Raw genomic sequence first — 25,900 nt, 5'->3', positions numbered from 1 at the left:
TGAACCATAAATCCTCAATACCATGTTCCAAGTTTATTTTTCTACTTTGGTTTGCTAATAAAAATGCTAAGTCAGCCGTGTGATCTTGATCTACTCTGTAAAGTTATAACTTTGAGACTCTTATAGTCGTCTATATTTCTGTTCACTAGCCTTCTTGTCTGCGTCATTACTTGCAATACGAATATAGATTTGGAGCCGTGTCATACTGCATGTACAGTATACTAAAACAGTTCTAGCACAATGCTCAACTATTAAGATGTTTCACAACTACAACAAAGATGTCATGTGGGCTGCAAACAGCTGTGAATTTTGGGTAAGACAGCCCAAAAACATTTGAAAAATTTAATAAACAGCAAAGCTCAAATATTAAAACAATTCACTCATAGCTCAAAAAATGCAATAATATAACACAGCCAACACGACATCTCAGATACCATCTATCAAACTTATAGTTTAAAATTGAAATGACAATTCACTCTAGTTAGGTTGTAGCAACACTGATAATAATAATTCATACAATATTCATTTGTTATCTTATAAAAACAAAAAAGGCAACGTTGAATCACTACTATTCTGGTAGTATTTGAAGTAAATTTCGAGCAATAAACTCAAATTGAAAGGAAATGTAGCTTTGACATTCATCTGCATGGTACCAAATAATCACATGTATACTGAATTACATGTCGCCAAATATAAAAATTTAAATATTTTGATCATTTTTTTCCCTCTCTCTTGCGTAATTGCCTGTTCTGTTCTCTTGTCAGCATTTGGATATTGCAAAACCGATTCAACAATCGTAATGGAAATTGTAGGGCGCCGGTATGAGTACAAAACAAGAACTGTTACGAGCAAAAATTTTCAGCGAAAGACTAATTGTTAACGTAAAGGTCGTAAATTATCCTCAGAGTTTAACGCGGACCCCAACGTCATTTCTCTTATTATACATGGAAGTTTACTCCATTTAGAAGTAAAAAAAGTCAATATACACCGAAGTGCCAAGAGCAAATGACGTTAATTTTTAGTTAGCACTACTTTTGATTTGCATAACGGAAAAAAATTGTCATCCGAGTGAGCAACTTTAGCAAGCTTTGTTGTGCGCCATTGTTTATCAAGTGTAGTGAAAGACTTTTCTCCCCGACGCTAAATAAATGGTTGAGAGAAAGACTCTCTTTGCGTTGAAGACGTAAAAACATAACATTGATTTCACCTTTCTCTGATCGGATCATATACTCAAGATAAAATAATCTATTTTTCTCCTTTATGTGCAAGTTAAACAATTGACATACAACCTCAAGTTGATAAGTAGTACTACAGCAACACGATGGTTAAAATTTTTTGGTTCTTGATGGACGCATAAAAAAGTCACAATTTTCGAAGTTGCCCATGGCCGTTTCGTTTCTGACTCATGACAAGAAAGAATTAAAATTAACCTATGACTTAAGGTAGGTCTCGCTCAGTTTTCAAATTAACATCAAAAACATATAAAACATAAAGGGCAACCTAGTACATAGATGGGAAATTTAGTAAAATAAATTGCTTCAGATGTCAATGTTGTCATCTCTGTTTTTTATGATTTTAGGATAAAAATTATACACCGACATATTTCTCTTGAGTTTTTATATTTTTGTTAATTTTTGCATTTTTAATAATGCTTGTGAGTTAATAAACAATATTTTAACATAAAGAAGGTAAGGCGCACATGCTTTAAGATTTGACTCAATAGCTTTGATTGTGTAAACAATCATTAATTTTTGTATAAAGAATGTGTCATTATGGACTCTGTATCTAGAAAAACTCCTTATCTCTCAAAATGACAGGCCTTTACTCCTGTCTGTTATCTGTAGGGTCTCTTAACTCTTCGTATTGATAATTTTACCCCACAACTAAACATATTCTCATCATACTACATTGAGAAATATATGCCCTTGCAGTGTTAAACACACCAATGACTATAAATTATACTTATTGCAATTGATGGGGTGTAAAGCACAAGTGTTACAGGGAAACTTATACTTTTCACAAATTTACTACACTCGACTTGGTGATCTATAGTGCTACAGTCGTTTAAACAAGAAAATGTTTTCGGAACAAGATATGAGCCCCTTGAAAAATATTTGCTGTTTCCTTTTTCCATTTCTTAGAGCCATTTGAATAAGTAGGAATTATCGTGCAGCAACCTGATTTGTCAGCAACCTGTATTTAGAATTAATCCAATGAAAAACTGATCATCCATGGCAATCTCAACATTTTATAAAAGCCACTAATTTTGCAAAGCATTGCAAAAACCTAATAGCATTAAATAAGGCCTGCAAACGGGAGGTTGCAAGAATATTAGGAAAATTATACCTAGCATCCCAGGTATGTTTATAATTTAGTTTTATGTATATGTTAAAAGAGATTTAGAATATTCTTGCTCCTAAATATATATTGAAGTGCATTACATTTTTCTAAATTTGCATCGAACTTTAAGAAACAAACCTTTTTTATCCATTTTAAAATAACTCTATCAAATTGACTGTATATAAGAGAAGCTAACTAGATAAATGCTCAGGGTGGTTAAACGGCTTAAAAGAAGATCATTGCTCCAAATAAATACCAATTTCAACAGAAACAGCTTTAACTAATTTTATAAACATTCCTAGAATTGTTTTTTTTTTAAATCTAGCCAAATATAATTCAAGAAGAATTCATGATTTTTAAACACAAAAGACTTAAAAAATTTTGTCTGAAATTTTAAAAACCTTGAAAGTTACATTCAAAACATACAAAAATAAACAATAACATACCAAAACGGTTCGAAGATTTAGTAACAGCAAGTTGATCCAAAGCAACTGATTTTTTTTGAATTGCCTGCGCTTTTTCATAAAATTCTTTTGCTTTGTCAATTTCTTTTGTAGAATGATACACATTACCAAGATTGTTTAAAGTCGTAGATACATCAACATGTTCAGGACCTAGTGATTTTTGTTGTATTTCCAACGCTTTTTCGTAAAATTCTATTGCTTTGTCATATTCTTTAGTACAATGGTACACATTGCCAAGATTGTTTAAAGTCTTTGCTACATCAACATGTTCGAGACCAAGTGATTTTTGTTGAATTTTCAACGCTTTTTCGTGAAATTCTTTTGCTTTGTCATATTCTTTAGTACAATAATACACATTACCAAGATTATTAAAAGTCGTAGCTACATCAACATGTTCAGGACCTAGTGATTTTTGTTGAATTTCCAATGCTTTTTCATAACAATCTTTCGCTTTGCCATATTTGTTGGTCTTATAATACACATTACCAAGATAGTTTAAAATCAAAGCTACATCAACATGTTCAGGACCAAGTGATTTTTGTCTAGTTTCCAACGCTTTTTTATAACACTCTTTGGCTTTGGAATATTTGTTGGTATCATAATACACATTACCAAGACTGTTTAAAGTGGTGGCTACATCATCATGTTCCTGACCTAGTGATTTTTCTTGAATTTTTAACGCTTTTTCATACCTTTTTTCGGCTTTGGCATGTTTGTTGGTCCTATAATACACATTACCAAGATTGTTTAATATCGTAGATACATCAACATCTTCAGAACCAAGGAGTTTTTCTCGAATTTTCAACGCTTTCTCATAACATTCTTTGGCTTTGGCATATTTGTTGATATCATAATACACATTACCAAGACTGTTTAAAGTCGTAGCTACATCAACATGCTCAGGACCAAGTGATTTTTGTCGAATTTCCAACGCTTTTTCATAACACTCTTTGGTTTTGGCATATTTGTTAGTCTTATAATGCACATCACCAAGATTGTTTAAAGTCGTAGCTACATCAACATGTTCAGGACCAATTGATTTTTGTCGAATTTCCAGCGCTTTTTCATAACACTCTTTGGCTTTGGCATATTCGTTGGTCTCATAATACACATTACCAAGATTGTTTAAAGTCGAAGCTACATCAATATGTTCAAGACCAAGTGATTTTTGTCGAATTTCCAACGCGTTTTCATAACACTCTTTGGCTTTGGCATATTCTTTAGTACTATCGTACACATTGCCAAGCTCGTGTAAAGTCATAGCTACATCAACATGCTCAGGACCAAGTGATTTTTGTCGCATTTCCAACGCTTTTTCATAACACTCTTTAGCTTTGCCATATTTGCTGTTCTTATAATACACATTACCAAGATAGTTTAAAGTCGAAGCTACACCAACATGTTCAGGACCAAGTGACTTTTGTCTAATTTCCAACGCTTTTTTATAAGACTCTTTGGCTTTGGCATATTTGTTAGTCTTAAAATACACATTACCAATATAGTGTAAAGTCGAAGATACATCAACATGTTCAGGACCAAGTGCTTTTTGTCTAATTTTCAACGCTTTTTTATAAAACTCTTTGGCTTTGGCGTATTTATTGGCATCATAATACACATTACCAAGATTGTTTAAAGTCGTAGCTACATCAACATGCTCAGGATTAAGTGATTTTTGTCGAATTTCCAACGCTTTTTCATAACAATCTTTTGCCTTGGCATATTTGTTGGCATCATAATACGCATTACCAAGATTGTTTAAAGTCGTAGCTACATCAACATGTTCAGGATTAAGTGATATTTTTCGAATTACCAACGCTTTTTCAAAACACTCTTTGGCTTGGGCATATTCTTTAGTATGGTAATACACATTACCAAGATTGTTTAAAGTTGTAGCTACATCAACATGTTCAGGATTAAGTGATTTTTGTCGAATTTCCAACGCTTTTCCATAACACTCTTTGGCTTGAGCATATTCTTTAGTATGGTAATACACATTGCCAAGCTTGTTTAAAGTCGTAGCTACATCAACATGTTTAGGACCAAGTGATATTTTTCGAATTTCCAAAGCTTTTTCATAACACTCTTTGGCTTGGGCATATTCTTTAGTATGATAATACACATTACCAAGATTGTTTAAAGTCGTGGCTACATCAACATGTTCAGGACTAAGTGATATTTTTCGAATTTCCAAAGCTTTTTCATAACACTCTTTGGCTTTGGCATTTAAGTTGGTATCATAATACACATTACCAAGAATGTTTAAAGTCGTAGCCACGTCAATATGTTCGGGACCTAGTGATTTTTTTCGAACTTCCAGCGCTTTTTCATAACACTCTTTGGCTTTGGCATAGTTGGTGGTCTCATAATACACATTACCAAGATTGTTTAAAGTTGTAGCTACATCAACATGTTCAGGACCAAGTGATTTTTGTCGAATTTCCAACGCTTTTTCATAACACTCTTTGGCTTTGTCATGTTTGTTAGTATCATAATACACTTTACCAAGTATGTTTAAAGTCGTAGCCACGTCAACATGTTCAGGACCTAGTGATTTTTGTCGAATTTCCAGCGCTTTTTCATAACATTCTTTGGATTTGGCATATTTGTTGGTCCCATAGTACATATTACCAAGATTGTTGAAAATCGTAGCTACATCAACATGTTCAGGACTTTGTGATTTTTGTCGAAATTTCAACGCTTTTTCATAACACTCTTTGGCTTTGGCATATTTGTTGGTATCATAATACACATTACCAAGAATGTTTAATGTCATAGCTACATCAACATGTTCAGGACTTAGTGGTTTTTGTTGAAATTCCAATGCCTTTTCGTGAAATTCTTTTCATTTGTCATATTTTGTAGTACGATGGTACACATCACCAAGCTTGTTTAAAGTCGTACCTACATAAACATGTTCAGGATCAAGTGATTTTTGAGTCAAGTTGATTATATGAAAATTAAACTTTAATTCGTAACATTGGAAAGGCTATTATATGATTTGACAAATAATGCATCATTAATTGTGTGTTAAATGAGCGTCTGATAAAGATCAGGTAAACGTTGTATGAACGTCTGATGTATGTTTTATGAACGTCGGATAAACGTTGTATGAGCGTTGGATAAACATCTTACGAACGTCGGATAAACGTTGTATGAACGTTGTATAAACGTCGGATTTAGATTGAAAATACGTTACATCCCAACGTTCATCCTAACGTTGCCACTACGTTCCTACGAGCTCACAAAAAAACGTTCACTCAACGTTGGCCCCCGACGTTGAGTAGACTTTCAACAAACGTTGGTACAACGTTGAGACAACGTGATTTTGCTTGCTGGGTAAAAGGAAAACCCTCGGAAAAGAGTTCAATTATGCAGACGATACAAAATAAAAATGATTTATTTTTACTGACAGAAACTAGAAAAGTGAAAGCCAACCCTTTCAAAAAAGCAGGAACGAGAAAGAAATCAAGCTTTGTTTCATGTCAATTAATGACATATATAATAAACATTTTTATAACCTTGCTTTCACGATCTTTACTTTACTACGGGCTCGGTTGGTGCAAAAAGAACTCAGTCGGATAATTCTCCTTAAAGACCTCGAGCTCAGTTATTAAGGGCTTAAGATACATCAAAAAATTTCTCAATTCTGGAATCTCGTATATTACAATTGAATTGACATTTAATATAAACGACAAGTTTTTTGAAAATAGACATGTTTCGACATCTCATGATGCCATCTTCAGTATGAGTGAAATAATAGGTGATACAGGGTTTAAATAAAAGTAATATGATACATAAATTACAACAATTAAAAGGAAATAAGATAACTTAATTAAGAGCGTCCGAGCGTATTATAAACTAAATATTCTATTGAATTTAAAAACTTGAACATTGAGGTCAGGGTCAGTTTTGTTAATGTAGATTGCTTCTTTGATTTTGAGGGTGAATGAGGTGTCGGCAGTGTCGATGATTTTGAAACAAGAGGGTGAATAGTTGGTTTAGCATGAGTGAGATTTAAGAAGGTATCGGTAGATATGAGAGTTTTTTTGTCTGTTGTGGTATGTTCCCTCATTCTGGTGGATAAATGGCGCGAAATTTCGCCAATGTATCGGGAATTACATCCCGCGCAATTGAATTCATATACCACCATAGATTTAATTGAATCAGGGATTGGGTCTTTAAATGAGAAAAGGTTTTTGATTTTGAATGACGTGAAAATAAGTCGAATGTCAATATCTGTACAGAAGCGTCTCATAATGTTTGTAAGTCTGCGTTGTGTTCGTGAGTAATGTCCGATGTATGGTAGTTTGAAGTATAGAGTTGTTATTTTGGAATTTTCATTTGTGTTGGTTGTGATCGTCGTGTCAGGAGTTTCGGTGTCTATGTTGAGGTTGTTGCTATGTTTGCTGTCGAGATATCGTTTTACGGTTCTGTTAATAAAGTGAAGTGGGAAAGAGTTTCGTAAGAGTGGATGTGATGTTTTTTATGTCTCGTTGAAAGCCATTGTTCGTATTGTTAAGTTTGTATGCTCTGTCGATTAGTGTGCGTATAAGACCGGTTTTGAATGAAAGTGGTGTGAAACTAAAATGGTTCGTCAGAAAACCTGTGTACGTTGGTTTGTGGTATGTAGATGTTGTACAGCTGTCGTGAGATTTTGTTAGTAAAATGTCAAGAAATGGCAGTAAATCTTGTTGTTCAGTTTCAAAAGAAAATCTAATGTTTGCGTGCTGTGTGTTAATGTATTTATAAAACTTCATGGCCTCAGTTTCGTTAGTAAAAACACAAAAAATATCGTCAACGTATCTGCGGTAAAATAGTGGTTTAGTGTCGTTGTAGTTGTTTAGCCAGTTTCGTTCATGTGAACCAGCGGCGGATCTAGAGTATGTCAAATCCGTCGCGCGACTGATGTTTGAAATTCAAAAATTACCTATTCATATTAATTAAAAATTCATTAATTATTCTTACTTTATTATCGCATTTACTTCGTGATAAAAATCCCGCATTATTTATTATTGAAAACTAATGACTAATCCAATGAATATCTCGTTGGTAACCAGATCAGTTGAATTTTAATTGACCTGGAATTACCGACTGATAAGCCGGGTGGCTTGACTGGTTCGACGGATAAAGCAGTCTATGAACGTCAAAAACGCTTATTTTATTGGTCAATAGCCAGATCAGTGGACAGTCTGGAATGGTCTCGACTGATAATAAGGGTGGCCGGACGTATAAGGGAGTCCAATTGCTATCTTACAATTGGTTCATTTGAATTTTTGCTTTATTGTGGTTGGTTTGACGGATTTCGACTGATAGCCAACTGAACTAACATATATGTTTGTAAATGATGATTGTCCAGGTTAATAAAGTCCTGAGAAGGACTGTTTTTGTTGTTGTTGACTGACGTTTCGACAACCTTAGCGGTAGTCATCTTCAGAGTCAAATGAGGAGTAAACGTCAGGTTAGCCGTATTTGTTGTCTGGTTCTTACGTCATTGTATTGTGTGTACAGGAAATGTGCAGGAAATGTGTATTGTCATTGTGGATTAGTGTGAAGTGAAATATTTTATTTTTAGTTGTGATGTGTGATTTAGGTGTGACGTTTTAGTTGTAGTGTGTGGGTGTCAATTGTGTATTGTCATTGTGAATTAGTTTGAAGTGTAATGTTTTTAGTTGATCGTTTTTTTGTATTGTGAATAAGTCGTTTGTAAGGTGCCGGTAATTGCTGTGATCTGTTCAGGGGGGTTTGTTCCAAGGTGGTATACCAACTTTCTAATGTAAGCCGTTGTCTATAGTCAGTACTGTAAGTGATGCATTTTGCCGAGTCCCAGTCAATGTTGTGCTTTGTGATTCGGTGATGTTCGGCAATGTGATTAGTTTTGTCTTGTTTCTTAGTGCTCAGTAAGTCTTATGTTTAAGTTCCTGCCAGTTTCCCCGATATAGGAGGCGTGGCAGTCGGAGCAGTTTATTTTGTAAACTGCACCTTGTCGTTCGTTGGGTTGTTCTTTGTCCTTTATGTTCGTTAGTACTTGCCGTAACGTTGTGATTGGTTTATGTGCGACACGTATGTTGTATGGTCGTAAGATACGCGAGATAGTCTCAGACGTACCTTTGATGTAAGATATCGTTGCTGTTGTCACTGAGTTGTTCGTTTCGTTGGGTTCGTTGGGTTTGTAAGTGTTGCGTTTGATAAAGTCAGAGTTATAGTTGTTTTTGTCAAAAACACGTTTGAGATAGTTGTTTTCGTTTTGTAGAGCGTCCGGTGAATCACATATGATTCGTGCACGTCTTGTTAATGTTCTGATTGTGGTGGCTTTGAGTGATGTAGGGTTGTAAGATGATTGGTCTAGTAGTCGGTCAGTATGTGTTGGCTTGCGATAAACTGTTGTTCCTAGTTTTTGATTGTCATGTTTTACCAAACAGTCGAGAAAAGGAAGAGTTCCGTTTTCTTCGACATCTTTGGTAAATTGTATGTGGCTGTTCTGTTTGTTGATGTGAGTATGGAAGTCATCAATCTCGTCTGCATGTAGTGCTGTGATTGTGTCATCTACGTAGCGAAACCAAAAAGGTAGTGCATGTTTGTAAGTCATGAGTGCCCCATTATTAACCTGGACGATCATCATTTACAAACATATAACGATACTCCCGGGTTCAAACCATTTACTTTATTACGATCATTTGGACGACAGAGCGAACAACTTGCTAACGACTACATACGTTTTGCAAGCAACGTCAGACGCATACGCCAACAACTCTGGTTCAACCACTGCTGCAAGGATTTTGGTCTCGCTCCAGCAGGACTTAGAATTAAGTCTCCGTTGAACACACAAGAGGCTATTCAGATTGTCAAATCTACCAGCAGACGACTGATACGAGCACGGATTAACGACTGTCACAGACGAATCAACTATTACATCAAACAACAAGAACAAAGACTGAACAAACTGAAGGAACTCATACCAACGACAGTAAGTGATACTTTACTTTCTACCATACAAACTATTGCAGAGAAACGAGCAAACAAGACAGAGACACAGCACCAAATCAAACAACAACAAAAACTTGAACGTTTAAAACAAACTAAAACACGTGCAAGACATAAACATGACGATAACTGGGTGAGGAATATTTCTTCCCGCCCATTAGACGAAACTGAAACGCGACTACTATCTTACGGACTAAAACATTCCATAACACCTAGACAAATCCCAACTGAGACGATAGTAACAAGTGTCGAGGCTGTCCTAGCGTATCAAAGAGACTTGTCAGAGACAACCAAAGACGAGATCAGAAGCAGGATAGCCTCCACTTTACAATCGTCCTCTATACGTGACAACAACTTGACAAAAGACGAACAACAAGCACTCAAACGACTAAAACACGACAACAACATCGTCATTTTACCAGCAGACAAAGGACGCGTGACTGTGGTCATGGACAGAAATGATTACTTTAACAAAATGGACGCACTTGTCAACGACAGACAAACGTACGAACAACTCAAACGAGACCCAACACCATCACTAGTACGCAAACTTAACAGCAAGATCTTCTCTATGAGAAAATCCAACATTATATCTGAACGTATTTACTATTGACTCAGATGTTCAGTACCACGACCACCCAGACTATACGGACTACCAAAACTTCACAAACCACAAATACCCATGCGACCAATTGTATCATTCTGTGGTTCGCCTACTTACGAACTTTCAAAGTACTTGACTAACATACTGCAACCACTTACAAACAAATCAAAACACAACTACAATCCACTGAAACTTTCATTAAAAAACTCTGCACTATACAAATACCGGACAACTATATACTACTGTCTTTTGATGTGAAATCACTGTTCACCAGTATTCCACTTAATCTGGCACTTACTTGTACAAAAACCCTCATTACAAACACCACGGACGTACTGCCATTACCGACAGAAGACATTATGGAGTTACTAGAGCTCTGCCTCACCTCGACTTACTTCCAATACAAAGGAACACACTACAAACAATTACATGGGACAGCAATGGGCTCGCCCGTTTCTGTTGTAGTTGCTGAAATTGTAATGCAATCTATAGAGGAACGGGCACTCATGACTTACAAACATGCACTACCTTTTTGGTTTCGCTACGTAGATGACACAATCACAGCACTACATGCAGACGAGATTGATGACTTCCATACTCACATCAACAAACAGAACAGCCACATACAATTTACCAAAGATGTCGAAGAAAACGGAACTCTTCCTTTTCTCGACTGTTTGGTAAAACATGACAATCAAAACTAGGAACAACAGTTTATCGCAAGCCAACACATACTGACCGACTACTAGACCAATCATCTTACAACCCTGCATCACACAAAGCCACCACAATCAGAACATTAACAAGACATGCACAAATCATATGTGATTCACCGGACGCTCTACAAAACGAAAACAACTATCTCAAACGTGTTTTTGACAAAAAAAACTATAACTCTGACTTTATCAAACGCAACACTTACAAAGCCAACGAACCCAACGAAACGAACAACTCAGTGACAACAGCAACGATACCTTACATCAAAGGTACGTCTGAGACTATCTCTCGTATCTTACGACCATACAACATACGTGTCGCACACAAACCAATCACAACGTTACGACAAGTACGAACGAAAATAAAGGACAAAGAACAACCTAACGAACGACAAGGTGCAGTTTACAAAATAAACTGCTCCGACTGCCACGCCTCCTATATCGGGGAAACTGTCAGGAACTTAAACATAAGACTTACTGAGCACAAACGAGCTACTAAGAAACAAGACAAAACTAATCACATTGCCGAACATCACCGAATCACAAAGCACAACATTGACTGGGACTCGGCAAAATGCATCACTTACAGTACTGACTATAGACAACGGCTTACATTAGAAAGTTGGTATACCAACTTGGAACAAACCCCCCTGAACAGATCACAGCAATTACCGGCACCTTACAAACGACTTATTCACAATACAAAAAAACGATCAACTAAAAACATTACACTTCAAACTAATTCACAATGACAATACACAATTGACACCCACACACTACAACTAAAAACGTCACACCTAAATCACACATCACAACTAAAAATAAAATATTTCACTTCACACTAATCCACAATGACAATACACATTTCCTGCACATTTCCTGTACACACAATACAATGACGTAAGAACCAGACAACAAATACGGCTAACCTGACGTTTACTCCTCATTTGACTCTGAAGATGACTACCGCTAAGGTTGTCGAAACGTCAGTCAACAACAACAAAAACAGTCCTTCTCAGGACTTTATTAACCTGGACGATCATCATTTACAAACATATAACGATACTCCCGGGTTCAAACCATTTACTGAACTAACATAGTCAAGCTCACTGTCTGAATTGAATGTTTGATCGTTTTATAGTAATTTTTATAAGCATGATAGAAACTAAACTACAATCAGATGGAATTTATGGAAATCTTTTACAAATTCATATATTGACATGAATGCTGCTGTCCAAAATGTGAATTTTTTCAATGAGGGTGGAAATTTATGGATAAATTTTAAATGCTTGGCAAAGACGATCTCGCGAGCGACATTTCAGTCATTGATGTTCAAAAGAAAGCCAACATTGTTTTGAGTTTTATCAGCAGAAATTTACATCCAAAATCGTAAGTAAAGGACAAGTGAAGTGTATGCATGAATGTAATATATCAAAGTCAATATGGCGTATGGTAAGCAGATCGATGCTTCTAAAATTGTTGTTGACGAAGGACTTTTAGCTATGATTTCTTTAGTGCTTGGGGAATCGTGGCCGTTATACGGCAGCGAAATCCTACATTCCTGCAAATATATTTCAATGGACAAAAAATCTGTAGCCATAAGGTGCCATACTATTATTTACTTTATCATAAACAAATGTTTGGGGTTTTTCAGTTTATGATCATTCATCATTCAATCATTGGACAGTTATACTACATATTGTTTAAGATTTGAGAAAACTAACATTGCTTACATGAGAAGCTGTTTACTATAACCTGTGATTTTGAGTCTTCTGATCCATGAAGCTTTTTATTTTGATAATTTGACTGGAATGGTATTAAACCTGAGTATTTCACATACATGGAATGTTGTCCCATGTCACATATTGTCCCCTTTTTTAACTGAACACCTCATGTAGAGATGTAAAGGTGTGTTAATCTACGGCTCATACCAGATTGTTTGCCATAAATTCCAAAGGACTATTGATGTATGAAAAGCATTTTCTATAAAGTAAAAATGTCTTTCTATGTATGCAGATAAACCTTGAAACTTGGCAAAACAGCAAAGTATTTTTCATGATCACTAGGTAATTTTTCTGATGATCATTATAATTTCTAAACTAAATTATTTCTGATTTACATTTAAACAAGCTTTGATCATATGAAAAGATATTTATCATAACCAGTAAGCATGACACATGAACCAATTTTAACATTCAAGTAATTATATAATTAAAGACATGTTGGTTACATTCTGTTTGTATTTGCAAATACAATGCTACTAGTGATTGCTATATAGCACACCTTGCATATACTTACAGAAGATAATATTCTAGTGAAATGCCTAATAAACATTTATGGCATTAAGCTGTCCTTAACTGCAAATTTTCACTGTGATAATTTTTGCTTAACCTTTGGAAGAAAAAAATTTTGAGTTTTTTCTCAAAAGGTGAATTTGCTGGCACTGATGTGGAGATGGGTAAAGGGTTACTATAAACTTGCATGGTTTGAAGTCTGAGCTTTTCTATATCTATCAACTGTCACTTGTAGTACCAAATTTCTAACTAAACTCATTACATAGAGGTTTGAATGGGGGTCTCTAGGGGGGTCTATGCCTGACAACTTGGTAGAAATGTTTAAAGACTATATCTGTTTTTGAATAGCATTATTGTAAAATAAATTTTAGGTTCCTAGACATGCTAATGAGCCATATATTTGGCATGATAATGAGCCTAAATATTTGGCAAACATTCAAGTATTGTTCACTTCATTTTTTTTTTGAAAAAAAACGTAAGCAAAATGTGTTGTTTTTACGCAAAAACGATGCCCACAAATACATTTTGTATTGCTCTAAAACGCTGAAAATGGCATTTTCAAGGCTCTGAAATTCAAAATTTCTCAGGGGAGAATGCCTCAGACCCCCCCAGGTGCGGAGCGCCTTCGACGTTTTATGACTGATGCTTAAAACATCCTAGATCCGCCCCTGATGTGAACCCATGAAAATGTTAGCAAGTATGGGTGCTAAGGGAGAGCCCATCGCAACACCGTCCGTCTGGTCATAAAATTTTCCATTAAATAAAAATGCGTCTGTGCTATTGCTATTAAAAACAGTTGTGTGAGCTGTGTCCTGTTTATACTGAACCTGGGGTTGTGAGTAAATTTTTAAGTCGATTGCTAGGTTGATGGTTTCAGTAAGTACACACAACGCAGATTTACAAACATTATGAAACGCTTCTGTGCAGATATTGACATTCGACTAATTTTCACATCATTCAAAATCAAAAACCTTTTCTCATTCAAAGACCCAATCCCTGATTCAATTAAATCTATGGTGGTATATGAATTCAATTGCGCGGGATGTAATTCCCGATACATTGGCGAAACTTCGCGCCATTTATCCACCAGAATGAGGGAACATACCACAACAGACAAAAAACTCTCATATCTACCGACACCTTCTTAAATCTCACTCATGCAAAACCAACTATTCACCCTCTTGTTTCAAAATCATCGACACTGCCGACACCTCATTCACCCTCGAAATCAAAGAAGCAGTCTACATTAACAAAACTAACCCTGACCTCAATGTCCAAGTTTTTAAGTTCAATAGAATATTTAGTTAATAATACGCTCGGACGCTCCTCATTAATTTAACTTATTTCCTTTTAATTGTTGTAATTTATGTATCATATTACTTTTATATAAACCCTGTATAACCTATTATTTCACTCATACTGAAGATGGCATCATGAGATGTCGAAACATGTCTATTTTCCAAAAAAGTTATCGTTAATATTAAATGTGTATTGGCAATAGTGCTTTCACGAAATTATGGAAATAATTAAATTGGATGTTACTTTTCATAAGATGAAATTCAAATCACTTTCAAAAGAAATCAATAGTGCACAACGGAATATATAAATATGTACCCCCAACCCCCAATTAACGTTCTACTTACGCTACTGACCATGGTTTTCACACACACAGCTAGAACAAGGTAACTACTTTTGGCAGTGTTCATATTTTTTTCCAAACACGTCTTGCAAACGGTGAATTGTAAGCTCGTTTACTAAAGAAAATTTGATTGAGCTTGCGCCAGCCATTCCATTTGCTTTGCTTATTTTACTTTAGATTTCACGCCTTTAAAATGTTTTATTTTGATTGGCTCTTAGATCATTTCTTAGTTTTATTAACCAATCAGAAGCAAATTTTTTAAGAAAATTGCACGGTATTTCCTTTTTCATGAACCGTGTTTCTTATTTTTTTCACTGGTATTTACAATAAATTCCACTGCTCTTAATTAACCAATGAGAACTGAGAAATTTTTTATGTATATTATTAAAGCGTAAATCATTATAACCAATCCAATGTTGGCTTCTGACTTCAAAATGAAAATGGCGATTTTAAAAAATAGACAAATGACCTTTTAAGTTCAGTTTAACAATATTTAGCAATATTTTTACCTTTATAAAGAACGTCTTCAGCCAAATGATTTTTCTCGATATTGCGTAAAGCAGCGGCAAGTTCTTCATACCAAAACTGCTTATTTTCTCGTGATTCAAACCAAGACTTAAGCATTTCAAACCCTTGCCAGATCACGTTACGATGATTTAATTCAATTTTTTTTATTTTCGCATCTTTGACATTCAGAAATATTGCCAAATTCTTCCATTTAACAGGAATTTCTTCGACAATCTCTAGCATAATTTTGTAAATTTCTGCAAAAAAAAACGCACATTTAAAAGCAAGTTAATAGCATTTTTTAATTTGGAAGAAAATGTTGGAAATCCTACGTCAACTATATAAATATACATAGCAAGAGACTTTTCAAAATACATGAAAGGTGTGCCATGTTGATTTCAGTACAGATATGGATAAAAATATAATAGGGATGTCAGTAGTAATGTGGCAAAATGCTAGCACCAAATTTGTGTGATCTACATTGGACGTTTTATCAAAGTGCGTTTTACTAAAGTTAAATTGATTCGTAATTTTTTGCATCATTTAAACCGCATACGGTACGTGGCTATAAATTATCAGCCAACACTGATGATTGCCCAACTCAAAATTTGAAATAAAGCCATTTTTTAAAGAATTTATTTATTATTTGTAGCATATCATCTTTACACAAGACATCATCAGACAGGTAACTAATTTACATTTACATATTAGAAATCTAGTTTTGAGTGATACATTACAGTGAGGTGTGATGAACATGATATATATGTATAAAAAATATTATATAAAGTATGTGTGAAAATACTGAAATGGAGTGTGAAATGGACGCAAAACGTTGTGGTATTTAGAAAAGTTCGAGTGGGATAGAAGTGCCTTGGACATTCAGAGAAGGTGTTAGATTTGAGATCAGGAGACTTTCATGGATCATTAAATTAGGAGTGTAAGGTGAGGATGAGATGATAGTGAAGTCGTAAAAGGATGCTGTGTGACCTGATATGTTGATGTGAGATAGGATGCTGGATTTCGTAGGGCATGATGACTGTTTTCCTGTCTGGGGCAAAATTCCCAGGTGCTCTGAGATTCTGGTTTAAAGATGGCGTGTGGTTTGACCAACATACGACGCGTTGCAGCGTCGACACTTAAAGAGATAAACAACACCAGATTTCAGAAACGTGGGAATCTTTTCCTTTGAAAGGAAAGAAGGAGGAAATGTGTGTAGAAGGACGGAAAACAAATCTGATGTTAACGTAAGGGAAGGCAGCGTTGCAGAGGCGGTTAAGTTTGGTGTGTATTTGGAGAGAGTGTGAGCCTGTGTATGGAAGGCAGAAATAGACAAGCTTCTTGGGCACGGTGAAAATTGGCGGTTTTGGGGAAAAGACATTGTTGAGGAAGAGGCAACAGTGTTGTCAAAAAAATTAGAGTGGAAATCATTTGAATCAAAGAGTTTTCGAACTATCTCTAGTTGATTGTGGAAGTTTTCGTAGCTTGAGCAGATGTTGAAAGTACGGTGATTAATGGTAGAGATAAGGCAGCGTTTATAAACGAAGGGGATAAAGCTTTGGAAATGGTTAAGGAGTCCAGTGAATGAGGGTTTCCGGTAAACGGACGTTACGAATTTTCCGTCAGAACATGTGATACTAATGTCTACAAGAGGAGAATGTTATTTTGCTCGGTTTCAGAGAAGGCAGCGTGTTTCGACTTTATTGCAAAGCCATCATCAGAGAATATATAATATATTAATCCTAACACGGTTTTTCCAGTAAACTGCTATAGTAGCGAGAATGGCTGGTGCATACGCAGTTTAAAAATAATTTGACTCGTCTCCAATCCCTGTTGGCGTGGTAGCTCAATAGGTAGAGCGGCGGACTAGTATCCCGAAGGTGTGAGTTCAAATCTCGTTGAAGTCACATCTTTTTCATGTGCATATTAAAAAACCGTGTTAGGATTAATATATGAACAAAAAATTTTCTGTTAATTTGGCTCAATTTAAATTAATTGCATGCAAGGAGCTTCACATATTTTACACGTAAAAGACGGCATGTTGTCATGCCAGTGTTTATTGTCATATGATCAAAATTATGCACGGAAATATTTTGCTCCCATGCTTTATGTCTTCTAAGTTTTTATATTGATTATTAATTTGGTATACGTTTGATATTGTGCGTTAACAAAAAATTGCATTATAAAGAATGTAACGCAAACATGTTCTAAGATTTGAATCTCACTTTATGCGGGAAACTACTTGGTTTCATCAAAGAGTTTTTTGTGGGATAGGTTATTTATGTAGTCAACATGATTATTTTCAAATTTTATTTAAAATAGTTGTGATATTAAAACAGACAATAAAGAAAACAATTTAATTACTTTTCGTTTTTTCTTTCATATTTTTCCCTATAAAACTGTACAATTTTTGTGAAGGAATAAGGAAAGTGAGACACCTGGATGTGCTTTACGTTCGAGGTTTTGTGTATAAAGTTTGTTATAATCAATGCTGATTTTTTATAGTATCTTAATGTCACAAGAAAAACATGTGTTATTTGAAATACTACAACCTAAAATTACACCAAAATTTGCAACGTTTCGCGTTATCTGTGATTGCAAAATGTTCTAACTGCTTAGTTTCATAACAATGAACCACATTTATAGAATCAACAGTTAAACAAAAGTTAAAGAATATTTAAAGAATCCATGTAATTAACTTGACCTAGATTCCAAGTATTTTCACAATTTCACCTCCTTTTGACTATTAAAGAGTTCATCTAATAAAGCTCTAAATCAGGAGCGAGTCTAGGATTTTTTTAAACATCAGTCATAAAACGTCAGAGGCGCTTTGCACCTGGGGGATCTGAGGCATTCTCCCCTGAGAAACTTTGAATTTCAGAGCCTTTGAAATACCATTTTCAGCGCTTTAGAGCAATACAAAATGTATTTTGTGGGCATCGTTTTTGCGTAAAAACAACACATTTTGCTTACGTCTTTTTCAAGAAAATTTCCAATAATGCTAATCCAAAAAAGATATTGTTTTTAAAAATTTCTACCAAGTTGTCAAGCATAGACCCCCCCTAGAGACCCCAACTCATAATTCTTTGTAATAAGTTAATATAGAAATTTGGTATTACAAAAGCTCAGATTTCAAACCATGCAAGTTTATTGTACCCCTTTACCCATCTCCACAAACAGTGCCAGCTACTTCACATTTTAAGAAAAAACTCAAGTTTTTTTCTGCCAAAGATAAAGCAAAAATGATCAGAGTGAAAATATGCAATTAAGGATAGCTTAATGCCATTAATGTTTATTAGGTATTTCACTAGACTAGTATCTTCTGTATGTTATGCAAGGTGTGCTATATAGCAATCACTAGTAGTATTGTATTTGCAAATACAAACAGAATGTAACCAACATGCTTTCAATCATATAATTTCATGAATGTTAAAATTGGTTCATGTGTCATGTTTGCATATCATCAAAGCTCAATTAAAAGTAAATTTGAAATAATTTAGTTTGGAAATTGTAATGATCATCAGAAAAATTACCTAGTGATCATGAAAAATACTTTGCTGTTTCGCCAAATTTCAAGGTTTATCTGCATATATAGGAGCACAATTTTATTTTACAGAAAATTCTTTTCATACATCAATGAGCCGTAGATCAACACACCTTGACCTCTTTACATGAGGTGTTCAGTTAGAAAAGGAGACAATATGTGACATGTGACAACATTCCATGTATGTAAAATACTCAGGTTTAATAGCATTCCAGTCAAATTGTCAAAATAAAAAGCTTCATGGATCAGAAAGGACTCAAAATCACAAGTTATAGTAAACAGCTTATCATGTAATCAATGTTAGTTTTCTCAAATCTTAAACAATATGTAGTATAACTGTCCAATGATTGAATGATCAATGATCATAAACTGAAAAGCCCCCAAACATTTGTTTATAATAAAGTAAATAACAGTATGGCCCCTTATGGCTACAGATTCTTTTTCCATTGAAATGTACTTGTAGGAATGTAGGATTTCGTTGCAATATAATGGACACGATTCCCCAAGCACAAAATAAATCATAGCTAAAAGTCATTCGGCAAGAACAATTTTAGAAGCATCAATGTGCTTACCATGAGCCATATTGACATAAATCGCATCACACACTCGCATAAATTGATTTTGACATATTACATTCATGCATACACTTCACTTGTCATCTCCTTACGATTTTGGATGTAAATTTCTGCTGAGAAATCTCTAACAAAATAATGGCTTGCTTTTCAACATCAATAACTGAAATGTCTCTCACGTTTTCGCCCGAACATTTACAATTCATTCATAAATTTTTCACCCTCCTGAAAAAATTGCAATCTGGACAGCCGCATTCATGTCAATATATGAATTTGTAAAAGATTTCCATAAATTCTATCTGATAGTCGTTTAGTTTGTATCATACTTTATAAAATTACTATGAAGCGATCAAACATTCAATTAAGACAGTAAGCTTGTCTATGTTAGCTCAGTTGGCTATCAGTCAAAATCGGTCAAACCAATCACAGTAACACAAAAACTTAAAGGAACAAATTACACGATAGTACCTAAAGAACAAATTACACGATAAGCTGGGTGGCCGGACTTCCTTATAGGTCCGGCTAACCCGCTTATCGTTTGAGATTATTCCAGATCGTCCACTGTTCTGGCTATTGACCCATGGAATGGCTTAAATAAGCGTTCTTGAACCCCGTTATCGGTCGAACCAGTTGAGCCATCCCGCTTATCAGTCAGCCAGTTAATATAAATCTAGATGCTTATATCTACTGATCTGTTTAATACGGTGGTATTTGTATAGGTTTTCATACATAAAACAGAATTTTGACGATGAAATCCAAAGAATTACAGAACGAAAAGTTAATGATAAAAAAAATTGTAATCATTAAATTTGATAAATTCTTTTTTAACTATAAACATCAGTCATGTGACTGATTTGATATACCTAGATCCGCCACAGCTCTAATTTTTTTTTTTTACCTTCTAATATAATAAGCATACCTTCTATTTTCTCCGTATGAGCGTGTAAGTTTGAAGGGGATTTACTATCAGCAGTATCATCAGAGTTTCTTTCTTTAAAAATGATATAAAAGAAGAGCAAGTGAACCATAGCGTAAAATAGAAGGGTGGTTTTTATAATAAATATGTTTCTAGGAAAAGACTGAGTTAACTGGAGTTTATAAAGTTCATTGGATAAAATAAAAAAGAAACAAACCAAGAATCATTTCTTCAAGTAAATTATTAGAATTTAGCTACACGTTCTTTCCAAGAACAAAGACAAATATCAGTTTTTTAAAGTAAAAATGAAATTTTTTAAAATCCAAGTATTGTAAATTTGGTATTTTTCCTAAAATATTCAAAATAAAAAACTTAAAAATGTAAAACTTTATTTATGTTCTAATTTTTACTTAAGTTTTTTAATTTTTCTAATTTTTACGAACAAAAATTAAAAGCATTTAGTAGAAAAAATTTTAACTCGTCATATAGAGAACAAACAAAATATATTTGTAATAAATATAATTTGCCTTAGCCTTGTATATTTGATAAAAAAAGCTACAAGGCTAATCATACGTTTTTCAAAGCATATGTTTATATTAAGTAAAGAGCAGATACTTCAAAAAAGAACAATAGTTGAACCAGGGCAAAGTCAAACAAATTGTATTTATGCATATAACTTTAGAAAGATTTAGGGAGGAAAAAAGGCTTTCAGTAGTTTCTTGCCCGAAAATGCACACTACATAATAAAGCATAAAATGAAAAGAAAACAAGGAAAAGTCTACCAACAACAAATTTTAGTTGCATGTGTCTTTGTTTCTTAGCAGTTTAATTTAGTTTACTTTATTTATATGTTAAAAGAGATTTAAAATATTTTCGCTCCTATATAAGAGAACTTAACTAGAAAAATGCTCAGGATTGTTAAACGGCCTAAAATAAGATCATTACTCAAAATGAATTCCAATTTCAGCAAAAACAGCTTTAATTAGTTTTATAAATACTCCTAAATTTTTGTTTTGTTCAGTTCTAGCCAAACATAATACAAGAAGAATTCATGATTTGTAAACACAAAAGACTTAAAAAATATTGTCTGAAATTTAAAAACCTCAAAGGTTAGACTTAGAAACGATTATGTATACTATAATATACAAATATAAAGAATAACATACCAATACTGTTCGAAGATTCAGTAACAACAACATGATCCAAAGAAAATAATTTTTTTCTAATTGCCTGCGCCTTCTCATGAAATTCATTTGCTTTGTCATTTTGTTTAGTAGAATGATACACATTAGCAAGATTGTTTAAAGTCGTAGCTACATCAACATGTTCAAGACCAAATGATTTTTGTCGAATTTCCAACGCTTTTTCACAACACTCTTTGGCTTTGGCATATTGGTTGGTATGACAATACACATTACCAAGATTGTTTAAAGTCGTAGCCACGTCAACATGTTCAGGACCTAGTGATTTTTGTGGAATTTCTAACGCTTTTTCATGTAATTCTTTTGCTTTGTCATAATCTTTAGTACAAGGATACACATTACTTAGATCGTTTAAAATCCAAGCTACATCAACATATTCAGGACCAAGTGATTTTTGTCGAATTTCCAACGCTTTTTCATAACACTCTGTGGCTTTGGCGTGGTTGTTGGTCTCACAATACAAATAACCAAGATAGTTTAAAGTCGTAGCTACATCAACATGTTCAGGACCAAGTGAATTATGTTGAATTTCCAACGCTTTTTCATAACACTCTTTGGCTTTGGCGTAATTATAGGTATCATGATACACACTACCAAGATTGGTTAAAGTTGTAGCTACATCAACATGTCCAGGACCTAGTGATTTTTGTCGAATTTCTAACGATTTTTCATAACACTCTTTGGCTTTGGCATGGTTGTGGGTTTCACAATACACATCACCAAGATAGTTTAAAGTCGTAGCTACATTAACATGTTCAGCACCTAGTGATTTTTGTTCAATGTCCAACGCTTTTTGGAGAAATTCTCTTGCTTTGTCATATTCTTTAGTATAAAGGTACACCTTACCAAGATCATAAAAAGTCCTAACTACATCAACATGTTCAGGACCTAGTGATTTTTGTTCAATGTCCAACGCTTTTTCGAGAAATTCTCTTGCTTTGTCATATTCTTTAGTTTGAAGGTATAAATTACCAAGATTGTTTAAAGTCGTAGCTACATCAACATGTTCCGGACTTAGTGATTTTTGTCGAATTTCTAACGCTTTTTTATAACACTTTTTGGCATTGGCATGGTTGTTGGTCTCACAATACACATCACAAAGATAGTTTAAAGTCGTAGCTACATCAACATGTTCAGGAGCTAGTGATTTATGTTGAATTTCCAACGCTTTTTCATAACTCTCTTTGGCTTTGGCATAATTATAGGTATCATGATACACACTACCAAGATTGTTTAAAGTAGTAGCTACATCAATATGTTCAGGACCTAGTGATTTTTGTCGAATTTCTAACGCTTTTTCATAACACTCTTTGGCTTTGGCATGGTTGTTGGTTTCACAATACACATCACCAAGATAGTTTAAAGTCGTAGCTACATCAACATGTTTAGGACCAAGTGATTTATTTTGAATTTCCAACGCTTTTTCATAACACTCTTTGGCCTTGGCATAATTATAGGTCTCATGATACACACTACCAAGATTGTATAAAGTTGTAGCTACATCAACATGTTCAGGTCCTAGTGATTTTTGTTCAATATCCAACGCTTTTTCGAGAAATTCTCTTGCTTTGTCATATTCTTTAGTTTTAAGGTATACATTACCAATGTTATAAAAGGTAAAAGCTACATCAACATGCTCCAGACTTAGTGATTTTTGTTCAATTTTCAACGCTTTTTCAAAAAATTCTCTTGCTTTGTCATATCGTTTAGTATAAAGGTACACCTTACCAAGATCATAAAAAGTTCTGGCAACATCAACATGTTCAGGATCTAGTGATTTTTGTTGAATTTCCAGCGCTTTTTCGTGAAATTCTCTTGCTTTGTCATACTCTTTAGTACAATGGTACACATTACCAAGGTTGTTGAAAGTCGCAGCTACATCAACATGTTCTAGACCAAGTGATTTTTGTCGAATTTCTAACGCTTTTTCATAACACTCTTTGGCTTTGGTAAGTTTGTTGGTCTCATTGTACACATTACCAAGAGAGTTTAAAGTCTCAGCTACATCAATATGTTCAGGTCCTAGTGATTTTTGTTCAATGTCCAACGCTTTTTCGAGAAATTCTCTTGCTTTGTCATATTCTTTAGTTTTAAGGCATACATTACCAATGTTATAAAAGGTAAAAGCTACATCAACATGCTCAGGACTTAGTGATTTTTGTTTAATTTCCAACGCTTTTTCGAGAAATTCTCTTGCTTTGTCATATTCTTTAGTACAATGGTGCACACTAGCAAGATTGTTTAAAGTCGTAGCTACATCAACATGTTCAGGAGCTAGTGATTTATGTTGAATTTCCAACGCTTTTTCATAACAATCTTTGGCTTTGGCATAATTATAGGTATCATGATACACACTACCAAGATTGTTTAAAGTAGTAGCTACATCAATATGTTCAGGACCTAGTGATTTTTGTTCAATTTCCAACGCTTTTTCGAGAAATTCTCTTGCTTTGTCATATTCTTTAGTATAAAGGTACACCTTACCAAGATCGTAAAAAGTTCTAGCTACATCAACATGCTTCGGACCTAGTGATTTTTGCTCAATTTCCAACGCTTTTTCGAGAAATTCTCTTGCTTTGTCATATTCTTTAGTATAAAGGTACACCTTACCAAGATCATAAAAAGTTCTAGCTACATCAACATGCTTAGGACCTAGTGATTTTTGTTCAATTTCCAACGCTTTTTCGAGAAATTCTCTTGCTTTGTCATATTCTTTAATATTAAGGTACACCTTACCAAGATCATAAAAAGTCCTACCTACATCAGCATGTTTAGGATCTAGTGATTTTTGTCGAATTTCTAGCTCTTTTTCGTAAAATTCTCTTGCTTTGTCATATTCTTTAGTACATTGGTACACACTACCAAGATTGTTTAAAGTCGTAGCTACATCAACATGTTCAGGACCTAGTAAAGTTTTTTGAATTTTGAGACACTTCTCAAAACATTTCTTAGCTCTTTCGTATTTTCCAATTTTGTAATACACCATGCCAAGTTTGTTTGATTTCTTAGCTTCATTTTGCTTTTGTGAGTCTTTAAAATGTTTAAAATAGTTGAATTTGAAACTCATTATCTTTCTGACATTTGCACCGCTAGAAAAAAATCATCAAAGCTGATTTACTTTTCATTATAAACAAAAACACAATATATTGTCTTAATTCGTTTTTATTCATGTTGTTTTAATTTTTAATGTTTACCGTCTATTGCCAGACTTGACAATTCAGAAACAATTATAAAGCCAAACAACAGTTAACTCTCTGGTCTGAAAATAGACTGGTTATATAGCTTCAGTAGGTATCACAAAAGTAAAGCCCGATAATATGTGCGACGATGCGACAAATTAGATTCTTGCACGGACAGCTTTCAATAGGACACAAACGCCATTATTTCACGGCCATAGGAAGCATTTTGATGTCAAATTAAATCGAATAACTTGTTCTACCCATGACGTACATTTTTTATTGTTAAAAAAGTCGTGTAACTAAATCATTCGAAAATCTACGTTGGTAAACATTATTCGCCATCATTCCTATTTGGTATTTGAATCTTGTACTGTTGGAAAAGAAAATGATAATCTGGTATAACTTTGTTTATTCCCACTCTGTTATTTTGACGCAATTAGCTCAGTATGTTCTATGTGTTACTTACACACTTTTTAGTAGTGTTTAGTGTGATGTTCTAGCGTCAATAGTGAGCTTTAGTAAGTGTGTACTAATATAGAGTGCGACTTAATTCAAGTACGAGTTCGAAGTTTGACCGTGTACTGGATTGGCAGGAGGAAGTTTGTTGTCGTTGTTGCTTTGTCAAAACTTTATTTTAGTTATAAGAGAAAGACCGAGGTTTTTTACTTGGAAAACCGTCGAGTTTTGCGAAGCAAGTAGCTATAGATACGGCTTTGTTTCTTAATAATATCAACAAATCGGTAACAATGATTTTGCAAGAATATAGGACTCTTTATAGGCAGAAAAAATTTACTAATTTACATTTTATGTTTTATATATTTGTAGTATTTTATTGTTTGTTTGCATTTCTTTGCATTTAAGATGCATGGAAGTATAAAAGGTATACAAACTTTTTTCGTAATTGAATGACATTTTGAAGCTGTTTTATTAAAGCATTTTTCTGTT

General features: G+C 34.2%; 1 protein-coding gene across 1 annotated transcript; it reads right to left on the bottom strand.

Moving 5' to 3' along the window:
* Positions 1-5,535: 5,535 nt before the first annotated feature.
* Positions 5,536-24,582, bottom strand: LOC124455861 (tetratricopeptide repeat protein 28-like; the record flags this gene model as incomplete). The annotated part of the gene is made up of 5 exons (XM_047006476.1): positions 5,536-5,705; positions 15,548-15,802; positions 20,578-20,649; positions 21,741-23,903; positions 24,006-24,582. Coding segments are annotated over 5 exons (3,126 nt in total), but the record flags the coding sequence as incomplete, so codon positions are not given.
* Between the last annotated feature and the right edge of the window lie 1,318 nt (positions 24,583-25,900).

This window comes from Xenia sp. Carnegie-2017, unplaced genomic scaffold (genome assembly GCF_021976095.1).
Source record: "Xenia sp. Carnegie-2017 unplaced genomic scaffold, XeniaSp_v1 HiC_scaffold_4, whole genome shotgun sequence".
Classification (NCBI taxonomy): Eukaryota; Metazoa; Cnidaria; class Anthozoa; order Malacalcyonacea; family Xeniidae; genus Xenia; species Xenia sp. Carnegie-2017.
The sequence above is the reverse complement of the archived record's forward strand: the minus strand, read 5'-3'. Positions and strand labels throughout refer to the sequence as shown.